Here is an 11999-nt window from a genome sequence, read left to right on the forward strand (position 1 = left end):
TAATGTGATTATGAATGCTGGCCTTGTCTGCTCCAGGCAATTCCAACTGTAGTTTTGGTTAAGAACTGCTCCGAAATTTACTTACGCTCTGCATATTTCATGTGTCTAAGCTCAAGTAAAGTAACATTTTATTATGTCACTATGTCACCACACAGCCACTCTCTTCCAGTCACTGAGAAGGAGCCAGACAGTAAGTGAGTGGGTGGCATGGAAGAGAGTCGGCGAGCTTTTGTCATGTTGACATGCTAAAGAGCCTGTAAGTGAAGTGTGATGGAAGCTGGCTGTTGCACAACCATCGAGTACACTCAGAGAATATCTAAGTGCTACATTACAATAAAACTGTGTTTTTTTTTTTTTTAATTTACTTTGCTTTAGAACTTTCCCTAAGTCCCTATTAATTTCAAATTCGTCCAATTATTATTTTGCATTAACAAGAATTTATTAAACAAGTTCAAGTTACTACAACTTAAAATTTGATATATATAAAAAAAATGTAAGAATTTCTTGACTTAAGAGCTTTATTTACTGAGTTAAGCTGCTGAATATATTAAATTAAATTCTTGAACTGTGGAAACTATAGCTAATTTTTTTAAGAATTTTACTTTAGTTCGCACATTCAGAACTAAAAAAATACACGTCTTAAACTGTGAATTTTATTCATTTCGTTTTGACATTTGTAGGATTTTGGTGTTACTTAAGAACACTCAAATTTTGCGAAGTGCAACGAGTAGCACACAGGAAAGCGTGAGATAGACACAGTTAGCAGGCTGTAGATATGAGTATCTGGCTGCCATCTTTCTCGGCTTTGACTTGTCAGCTTCTATGGTTTACTTTTTAGTTAGTTAGCAAAAAATATATACATAACTTTTTCGCTATCTCTCTCTCTCTCTCTGTCTCACTCACTCTCTCTCTCTCTCTCTCTCTCTCTCTCTTTCTCTATTTCTCTATTTCTCATCATCTTTTCATGTCTCTGTGTGTGCAGGTATTCTTTATGATGGAATTTTTAATGAATTTACTTTTAGTTCGGTGTCACAGAGCATCTGCATCTGCATGCATGGAATACATGGCATGAATGCTGCCTGGGCTTCATAAGCACTGACAGCTTTCATATTTTCTTAGAAAATATATATTAAAAACGTGCACAAAATGAAAGGTGTAAATTTGTTTATAAAACTTAACTTCTTCTGCCTCACTAGCCACGAATACCACCATCAGCAACACCACCCCCCTCCGCCAACCCAATGTATTGCAGGCAGACTGGCAACGATGCACAGGATAGGACATGACGGAGCATCTATAGTGACATGTATGCATGTATGTATGTGTGTATCTGTGTATGTGTGTGTACCTGAGTGTGCTAAATGCCAGTCATGGCTAGGGCTGTTGAGGGGGCTGATCCAGGGGCGTAGGCAGCAAAGTTGCAAATTGAATGCGGCAAGTCAAGTGCTGTGAATTTAATTCCCATTCGCTTGGAATTAGATTAAAACAAAAGAAGAATGAATGAAATATAACGGCAAATTGTTGAAAGCACAATAGGTAAATTCAATTCAAATAAAATTGTATTTTTCTTATCACAAAGCAGTTGTAGCTTATTTAATTTCTAAATGACTCAGTAGATGAGAACGGTGCAGGTTTTAAGTCTAAGCTGGGTTAAATAGATTTGTCATAGTTTTTAATCACTTGCAGTGAATAATATTGTCAATATAATGCATATAATCATCAACCAAATATTTAATCAACTTTGATGAACATTTATTTGTGATTCAAACTATTTAAATATCATATTTAGCAAGTTCCGTTGTTAATTTGATTTTCTTCATTTTAAAATTAATTGTCTTGTCGAAAGAAGAATGAAAGATATATAACGGCAAAGTGTTGAAAGCTGAATATCGAAATTAAATTTATATAAAATCGTATTTTTCTTCTAATAAGAGCAAACAATAATTTAGTTTTGGTAGTTTTTAACTACATATTACATATTAAAGCAATAAATAATATTAACAATGTAAATCAAAAAATAAATGTATATGTGATCCAAAAGATATATGTATTCAACGAATTTATACTAACAAATAAGTTTGTGTTTTCGAAATAACTATTCTACCTACTTTGACAATTTCGGGTCTTCAATTTTGCAGTTATTTCAAATTAACTCAATTTCACAGTTAAGTCTTAACTAAGGATTCCGTCTCTCTCACTCTCTCTGTCTCTCTTTCGCGCTAGCAATTTCCCTTATCGTGTGGACATAAATCTCAGCGGCAATCTACGTTAAGTCGCTCGCCGTTCAACTTATGTTAAAGTTCGAAAATTAGTCGAAAGCTAATTAACGATAAGCGTTTGGCTGTTGCCTAAGGCTGCAGCAGCAACACACACAGAGACAGGCCCAAGTTTTGCTGCAGCATTCGAAAAGTTTTAATGCATTTATCGAATGAATTTGCCAACAGCAGCAGCAGCAGCAACTAAGTGCATATTATCGGGCATCTATTTCAATTTCCTGCAGCAATTACAAGCTTTTACAACACCGCACTCGTTTCCTTGCCCCTTGCCTGACCAAAATTGCCCAAAATTGGCCCAAAACCAGTTGCTGGTTGTAAGTTTTACGTACTTATTTTTTATTTACGTGCGTATAGACGAAGCGCCCACACGGTCTGACCTTTAGCCGGGCGCAGTTCAAAGGCGAATGCTAGCAATTCGACTCTAGGTTTGCGCTCTTTTCGTGAGCAGGCGAGCCGAGGGAAATTTTACTCAATTCACTGAATTTACTCTCAGGGAGTGCGCTCATGCGCCACGCCAAACCGGTATTCGAGTGACACTCAAACTGTTGAGTTTCGGTTTGGCTTGAGTGAGAGAGCGTGTAGACGGAATGGCAAGGGAGAAGTTGGTGTGCATTTGTTCCACTTTCTGAGCACGTATTTTTTTTTGGCCAACATATCACGAAGATGCCTTTGTGCATTGAGTCTGGGTTGAGTGCGGCTTTTGGTCAATTTGAGTCTGAGTTGCAGGACATTCACGTTCACGTCCTGATTGCAATGGTCACCAAGCAAAACAACTTTCGGCCAGGAAGCAATGCGCAACCCTTCGCCCAAGGGACACATAATGGCCGAGATTTCAAGTCTATTCAACTATAAAGTACTTTTTATATTTTGGGCCACTTAAAGTTCGTTTGCGCCTGGCTGCGTCGTAAATGAAGTGAATGCTGAAGGACATTGAATAATTTTTAATAATTAATTGTTATTTTATTATTAATCAATGCTTAAGACTGAAATAAATATAACGGCAAAGTGTTGCAATCAATATTTATTCAAATCACAAAGGAAGGGTCGGATTTGTAAGCATAAACTAGGATTAATAATTTTATTTCCTGTAAATAATATTCATAAAAACGTATTTAAAAAATATAATCAATTTTGAACAAAATATATATTTGATCCAAACGATATTTACATGCTAATTAACAATCTTAACACTCTATTTAACTACATAATTTTTATATGTGGGCCATTTAATGATTGCTCGTGCCTGGTTGAATGTTAAAAGAAGTGATTGGTTAATAATTATTTTTAATAAATAACTAACTAATAAGTAAATTTACTAAGGATGAAGAATATATATAGTTAAATCAACTTAAATTAATTTAATAAAAATTGGTATTACGTCAGAGCTGAGATTTGCGCACTGATAAACTTTTCACCACAAAATAGATCAAAAATGTCATAATTTAAGTAAATGATGGAATTTTTTTTCAATAATTAATTACTATTTGTTAATGAGTAATTAATCTATTGAAGTGGCAGAATATATAGTTAAATTAAATTAACTCTTGTCATAAAAGATTGCTATTAGTCAGAGTTAAGATTTGAGCCATTCTTCACCACAAAGTCTAAAATTTCCTACAATTTTTTGATTAATTAATATAATTTATACTGTAACAAATTTAATTGAGATTTTTAAAGACTATTATTAGTTAGAGCTGAAATTTAAGCATTGCCAACTTTTCTGATTGTTACCACAAAGCAAGTCGAAAATCTTCAGATTTATATTTTTATCAAAACTGAGCTCGTTCAATTTATGTGTGCTTTAGCAACTGATGAACAGCTGCAAACTTTGTAAACGAGATCCTGGCTCATAAATCCTAAACCAAGCTCAAGCTTAGCTAATACTCCTTCCACGCCCCCTTGCCTCATTCCCCTTTGCCCCTGGAGTCTTGTCTTTTTAGAGAAGTTTTTGCTATTTGCTTCAAAAAACTTGAGAACTTTAAACGCCACAAAAGCTGCCACGAACGTGACCGGAGCGAAGTTTTCTTTAGTCAAAGCGGCGTTGACGACTTTTGCTTTTGTGAACCGCTTCAAACTGGGTCAACTGAACATTTTATATAAAAAATAACATGCGGCCAAAATTTGCAAAAAAACACTTCTTAAAGACAAGGACTCGCAAGTTGCACTCAACATTGTGAGTGAGCCGGCAATTGAGTGAGTCACAAAATGTCCCCCGAAGCAAACATTTCTACCGAAAGAGAGAGAGAGAGAGAGAGCGCACTGAGTGCAGCCGCCACGCTCAACGAGTGCATTTGGAAAGTGGGAACGTTTACCTTACGCTCGCCGCCCGAGAGACCAATTCAGTCAACAACGAGCCGCTCCAGCGAACGGACGCAGTGCGCACGCCAAATAACGTGTTTCGAGCTAACGAACTATTCAAATTCGACCAATGACTATTTATAGACTGCGTTTTGTTTACGTGTCGTGACGCGTGTGTGTGGCAACAACAAAACTAAATAACAGCAACAGCAGCAGCAACAACAACAGCGAAATCAGTGATAAACGACAAAATAAAGAAAAGAGAACAAATTGGGCAAAGATGTCTCCAGCAATAACAACAACAACAGCAACAACACCAATGGATTATTCGCTGACGGAGACAACAACGGCTGCCCCTTTAGCAACTGGCAGCGGGTCGGAGTTGTATGCGGAATTCATTTCGGCACCGGCAAGCAGCATGAGTCCCGCTGCCATTGCGGAGCACATGCAACAGAATCAAATCACATTCGAGATACCCACGGCGCACGATCTGCGCCACATCGATGCACTGCACTCGTTCAACACGCTGCTGCAACGCATCGGCTACGATTCCCTGCCACCGGCCGGCAGCATCAGCACCGAACAGCTCTCCAATTCGGTGGTGCTCGATCTGGCCGATCTGCGGGAGCACACCGATGCCGAGGATGCCATCGACTCCTCCTGGTCGTGGTGGGAACAGATCTTTGGCGATGCTGACATGCATGCGATTGTCAACTATTTGTGGATCGGTGTCGTCACCTCGCTGGTGGTGCTCTCCCTCATCTTTATAGTCTTCAGCTGCTATTTCTATCGCAAGTTTCGCACATGGAAAAAGTGCAGTAAGTATTTCCACCCCCCACCCAACCCGCCCCCTTTCAAATTCGCTTCCTTTTTTTTTATGTTCGCTTTGACTTTGTGGCTGCTGTAATCAAAATGTTATTTTTTGGGTTCGCCCTTATCAGCGGGCCATTTATTCAGCTGTTTTGCCTGCCAGGCTAAACAATATAAAATGCAGAATACATCGCACCATCCCCCACCCACTCAACCAACCACCCACCCCCACCTCCACTTACACCCACTGGTTATGGCCGACAGTCTCATAAATTTTGGCGCGCTTCGAAATTGTCAGGCGTTCTTTGCATTCCCGTGGTTTGCTGTTGCTCTTCGTAATTTTAGATACAACACAAGTTTATGATGCCACAAAATATATGTGCAGCATATTTATAATATTAAATTGACCCAGCCCTCTGCCCCCGTCTATCTGCACGCCCCCATTTACGAGCTTGATTATGTGGAAGCTGTGCGAAATTTGTTTTTGTTGCCATTTGTACAATTTGTTGTTGTTGTTTTGTCTTTTTGTGACTGGGCGAAAAAGGCGTGAAATTTTTGTGTGTTGTTCCCGTGGAGTGGACACTGATAAACAGTCAGATGAGTAATAGTATATGGGCATTATGATAATGTGGCCATTCTCACTTATCTCTGCTGCTGCAACAGCCACGAACATATTAATGCCACAAAACTAAGACCTTAGCGCGAGAGAAATGGGCGTAAAGAGCTCAGCTTAAGATTCTTTCTTAAAAAGGTTTAGTTAGTCAAAAACACAAAATAAATTAATAATAATTAAAATAAAACACAAATTTGATTAAAAAATAAATTAAGAAAGAAATAGAGTTTTCGCAAGCCTTATATAAAAGAATTATAAAATAAAATTGAAGTGTTGATTTTTTAAATAGAGTTTTGGCCAATCTTATCGAGTTCGATATATGTATAATAGAATAATTCAAAGAAAAATAAAATAAATAAATAGAGTTTCAGTAGATTTCAATTTCTAGTGCACAAAATATGACAAATGTATTTTCTGCAGTTTCTACAAATAATTGTTAAAGATCTTAAATATATGAATAATATTATAATTTCAAATTTCGATTGAACATGTGAAAAGTTTTAGTTCGCAGAGCACTAAACATGACAAAAGTATTTTCTACAATTTCTACATATAACAAATTATATAAATACTCAAAATCTGCACTTTGAAAGTTTCAAAAATCGATTAATAAATGCTTTTTAAAAGCAAAAGAAAAAATAGTTATTTTAGAAAGATAAAGTTTAGTTCCCAGTGCATTAAAAATGTTACAAATGGAAACTTTTGGCATATATAAATATCTATGCTAAATTTAGTCATAAATTATAACGAACAACAATAATTAAAATCCAGTTCTGAGGGAAAAAAAACCTGTTGCTTAAGTGATGTAAACAAATACAGAAAAGTAAATCATATGCTTAGGCACTTTACACATAATTGGAAGTAAACGAGCTGTGCACACACACACACACACACACACACACATGCACACACAACCTGGGCCAACTATGAAAGTACGAAACTAAACAAGTCTCAACTCAAGTGTCAAACTTTTTGCAGACCAATTTAGCCAAATGATTTATTTAGGCCAGCGACAGCAAACCAGATGAGAGTTGCGAGCACTAAACTTTAGAGAGGGGCAAGTGAAGAAGAGAGAGAGAGAGAGAGAGATGGAGAAACGGGGCGCAGAGTGGCAAAGGCCGTGGCATTAAAGTATGGCCAACTCAACTGTCAAACTGTCAATTTCGTGCTAACGAGCCTTAAAAACTTTGCGCTCCACAATAACGAGGGAGAAGGGCGAGCGAGGAGAGTCGAGGAGCGGAGTGGAGTAGGGGGGGTCACTACGTAAAATATCAATTTGAGCGATGCGTGTGTGTGTGTGTGTGTGCGAGTGGGTGTGTGTGTGTGTGTGCATTGCCAGCTTTTGGGCGTCTGTGCGTCTAATTAGTTTCGTTAGTGTCGTGTTGGTTTTACTTTTAGCCTGGTTTTGTTTTGTTTTTTGTTTTTTTTGTGTTACGTGTTAGACTGGCCTACATAGATAGATAGACGGTGCCTAGATATAAATATACATAGATGTAGTGCTAGCTGTGGTAACGTTGCAACATACACACACACACACACACACACACACGAAAACACACGTGTGTCATTTATAATTAAGCAACTTTGGCTTAAGTCTGCTCGATTTTCGTAGCACGCTTTTCTGCGTTTAATGCTGGCTACGTGTGCTTACCCAATACCTCCCCCACCACCCCTCACCCGCTGCTGCCTTTGTTGCTGCCACTCACACACACACACACATATGCACACAGTGTTCTTACCTTATAAATACTTAACGAGCCTGAGATGCTGAACAGCCACTGCCTGGTCTTAGAGTTTATTTATTAAGCAAGGATACACACACACACACACACACACACACACACACACTTGCACACAAGTTTTGGCTTGTTATCAATTAGAGCGGCACACACAACTGAATTTATTAACATGACAACAGGCAGCGTTGCTCGCTGGCACTTGTAAATTAAGGCACAGGACGAAACTGGACGAAGCAGGACATGCCGTTGCCACTGTTTATTATGTTGTATAGGTTGTGCATAATATAGTTGCGTTAAAAATGTAATTAAGCATGGCACACAAATTTTCCCCTGCCCTGTCCCAAAAACTTCTTGCCCCCACAGCTCGTCGCAGTCCTTTCAATTTTTAATAGCTTTTGTGGCTGCCACAAAAACTAGCAACTGTTAACTATATATATATATGTGAGTGTGTGTGTGTGTGTGTATTTGTACACTTTTTTTTGTGTGTTGTTTGCCTTTTGGTTTTCAGTTAGCCAACGCCAAATTGAGTGCTCTAATTAAGCAAATTGTTGTGTTGCCGAGCAACGTTTAGTTGTATCTGGCAAAGTGTTTTGCTTGCTAATATTTGAGCAGTTTTCCTGCAGTCGCAGCTTGAACTTGGCTTATGTGTTTAATGCCGTATAACTTGTGATTAACTGCAAACCAAGCCGCATAAATTTAATTTGAGCCGCACTGAACACACGGTTTGCATTGATATCACCTGCGAGAGCGATTAAATGTAATAAAAATGCTGAGCCAATCCCCCAAAAAGACAGCCCTCCTCCCCCAACCCGCAAGCGTGTTAAAAAATTAACAGACATTTATGAAAAACAATTCACACACACAAACACAAACATATATATAAATATATTAAAAAAAAAGTTGCGACAGCCAGTTGAGCTCAATTGTTGGTGCTTCAGCGTTCGTCAGCTCATTGCAATGAATTTAAATTGTTGCATACATTTGGGCGCAGCAGCCAGTAAAACAAAAAATGGAGCCGCCAAACTGCCAACTGTAACAAAAGCCAAAAACAAATGGCGTGCTAATTTTTTTACCCAGCCACTGCAGCTGCCATCTGCCTGGCCTCCCCTCAGGGTGCCCAAGGGATACTCAGCACTACTCTGCAGTTGTTGCATGCTGCCAGAGCATGCCCCAACACTTGCATAAAATATGAACCCCCCCGTAGTATGTGTGTGTGTGTGTGTGAGTGAGTGAGTGAGTGCCCCGCCCACTGTGGCCGTATTTGCCGTCTGTCTATCAAAAAACGAAACAAAAGTCAAATGGCTCTCGTCCAACAGCACCCAAAGAATATATGCGAACTGCTGGTGCTACAGTTATAACAATAAATCAACAACTGCTGCCAGCAGCACACTGACTGCTGCCAGTATGTGTACCAGTGCGGATACTCCGGCTGTGTGACTCTTTGGTTGTGTTTTAATATTGTAATGCGCACAATTTTTTTCTTTTTGTTTTGCCACGACTTCAACAAAAGTACAAAAAGAACACCCGCACAGCAAAAGCCCAATTCGCTTTAATGGAAAACCATTTGGCCAAAATATTTACACATGCGAAATTCTAGCATAACAGCAACATAATGGAAAACACAAAATACACATACGAAAAAAAAGCAATTAAAACTCATAACATAAAAAAAAAAATACTCAAATTGTTGCGCTAACAATTAAAAATGTTGTTCAGAGTTTTAAAATCGCAATATTCAATTGCACAAGGCACATGACGACTTTCATTCAAAAAATGCCGCTTAAATCGCATTTAATAAAAACCCAACAATTTGATACCAATAAAAATTACTGTAAATTGGTAAAAGAAAAAAAATTAAGCCATAAAATAACTAAACCAGCAAGAATGCTGTGGTCGGGTGAGCTTGACTGCGACATACCCTGAATCCAGCTGTTAAAAACATATTCTAGTTTTATTGCCGAATTTCCCTTTAAAGGTTTTGCACACTTAAATGTAAGCATGCGTGGAAGTGCTCTCATTTCTTATGGCAGGCCCGGCACTGAGCAAAGCTGTCGAGCCTGATCGACAATAAATATACTTTATTGTGTCGGAGATGCCTGCTTCTATCTGTTACATATTTTTGCATACAACTTTTACTTAATGGATTTATTTCGTTTTATTTTGATTTTAAGCCAGCTTAATAGATTGTCTATGGGATTCTTTAGGCTTAAAAGTGTTTATGCTTGCCAAAAATTTCTTTAAAATACAAGCATATATATTATATAAAAATGAAACATTTGCTGTTGCATACTTTTCGGAACCCTTTCCCTCTGCATTGCTGCATCTTCTGCAATATTTATTTCTACCCCCTTTTTTTGGTATTTCGTTTCGTTTGTGCCACGCGCGCACTTCCGCCATGTTATTGCCTACTTGTTGTTGTTGTTCTTGTTGCTTTTGTTGTCTGTCAGGCAGACAGGCAGACGGAGAGTCAGGCAGCCAGCCATTCGGTCGGTCGGAAGCTTGTTGCGAATGGGAAACTTTTCCTGTCCGGTCAAACTCGCAGGCATTTCCGGTCGGCACAAAAAAAAAAACTTATTTTCTTTCGTGATTTTGTTTTTTGTTTTGTTTTCGCATTTTTTGTGTCTTCTCAATAAAAGAACCTGAGGTTCCTGTTCATGTCCTGCCATTCACAAAGTTCAAGCGTTTGCGCCTTTACGCTAAATTGAATTTAATGCCCAACTCTGCCGCGCCCCCTCACCGACACCCACCCATCGGATACAACAAGTGTGCTTTGTGTGTGGGCCAACAAACAAACTAATGAGACGTCTGTCAAAGTCAAAGTCAAAGTTTGAGCGCTGACCAACAATTCGCAAAAAAAAAGAAGAATAAATAAAAACTGAAAAACAACTAACCAACTTTATTTTTCTTTACCTCTTTTTTTATTTGCAGACAAGGATATACGCGCTCAGATCCATGCGGCCAATGACTCGTACTCCTCGCATGGGGCCAGTCATCACCTGATCAGCTGCGATGCCAGCCGATTGCTGCAGCAGCTGCCTGCCAGTGGCAGCAATAATGCTGCAACAGCAGCAGCGGCAGCAGCCGGGGGCAATGAGGCAGGCTTCTATCAAATTGAATCGCCGCCCTGTTACACAATTGCCACCGGGCTGCCCAGCTACGATGAGGCGTTGCATCATCAGCCGCGTCACTTTGCCTGCGGCATGAAGTTTGTGTATCCCAGCCTGGCGGCGGTGCATCATCATCATCATCATCACAGCAATCAGCGTGCGTGCATCACAAACTGGGAGAAGGACGCAGTGCAGCAACAACAACAACAGCAACGGCAACGGCAGCAGCAACGTTCAAATAAGCTGCAAAAGTGCAAACTGTCAGCAACAGAAGAGCAGACGAGGGCGCAGTTGCAGTTGGAGGACAAAGCCTTGCCAGCCATTTGCATTAACATGCCGGCTGAGCAGGAGATGCAGAATGAGAGGCAGCCTCGAAATGTGGCATCCACTGTCGCGACGACAGATGCGACACAAACTTTGCTGCCAGCTGCGGCAGCTGACGACGATTGCGCCTCATTGGTTGTTGTTGTTGCCGCGTGATTGCCCAGCAACTAAATTGGGTGTGGGTGTGTTGCAGGGGCATGGGTATAGGCTATAAGTGGAAGGGGGATGGGGATGGGGATGGGAAAGGGGAGGGGTAGAGATCATAGTCACTTGCTTAGTCACTTGTAAATAGCCGCATCCATCCAGCTGCCCAGCTATTTGGGTCTATCTGTGTAGAGTCCTATAGAGCAACAACAGATCCTATTTAGATGCTCCCTTGTAAATGATTTGATTTCGTTTTAGTTATTTGTTATATATATATATCATGTATTATGCAAGACTGAGTATTATTTATTGTATCTATAAAGTAATTTAAACGAATTGCCTATCGATTAAGCCTAAATGTTACAAAAAATTAAATAACGAAAAAAAAATATTAAAATCCACGCTTGAAAAACCATTCAAGCAATCATCATATAAATTACACGTTTTTTATTTTGTTTACTTTTAACTTGTAACTTTTTGTTTTAGTTTGTCAGCACCAGCTGCCACGTTCTTCAAAATTCTTCCAAGTTCCTTCAAAATAACTGGAATATTTGCATTTCGTTTGCTTGTTGTTTTCCCCAAAATTGCGTACGTGCCGTTTGGCTTGAACCCACAAGCCAACACGTGTGCGGCCCAAAGTATTTGCTTGTTTTTCCAACAGCCAGTTAATCTTACCAGAAACAATAGC

At 39.3% G+C, this 11999-nt stretch overlaps 1 protein-coding gene across 1 annotated transcript; it reads left to right on the forward strand.

The window, feature by feature from the left end:
- Positions 1-4621: 4621 nt before the first annotated feature.
- Positions 4622-11742, forward strand: LOC6556760 (protein commissureless 1). The gene is made up of 2 exons (XM_001985450.3): positions 4622-5392; positions 10665-11742. The coding sequence occupies exons 1-2, from the start codon at positions 4855-4857 to the stop codon at positions 11321-11323; spliced, it is 1197 nt and encodes a 398-aa protein (XP_001985486.2). The 5' UTR covers positions 4622-4854; the 3' UTR covers positions 11324-11742.
- The last annotated feature ends 257 nt before the right edge of the window (positions 11743-11999 follow it).

The sequence above is a fragment of the Drosophila grimshawi genome, unplaced genomic scaffold, assembly GCF_018153295.1.
Source record: "Drosophila grimshawi isolate 15287-2541.00 unplaced genomic scaffold, ASM1815329v1 contig_44, whole genome shotgun sequence".
In the NCBI taxonomy this organism is placed as follows: Eukaryota; Metazoa; Arthropoda; class Insecta; order Diptera; family Drosophilidae; genus Drosophila; species Drosophila grimshawi.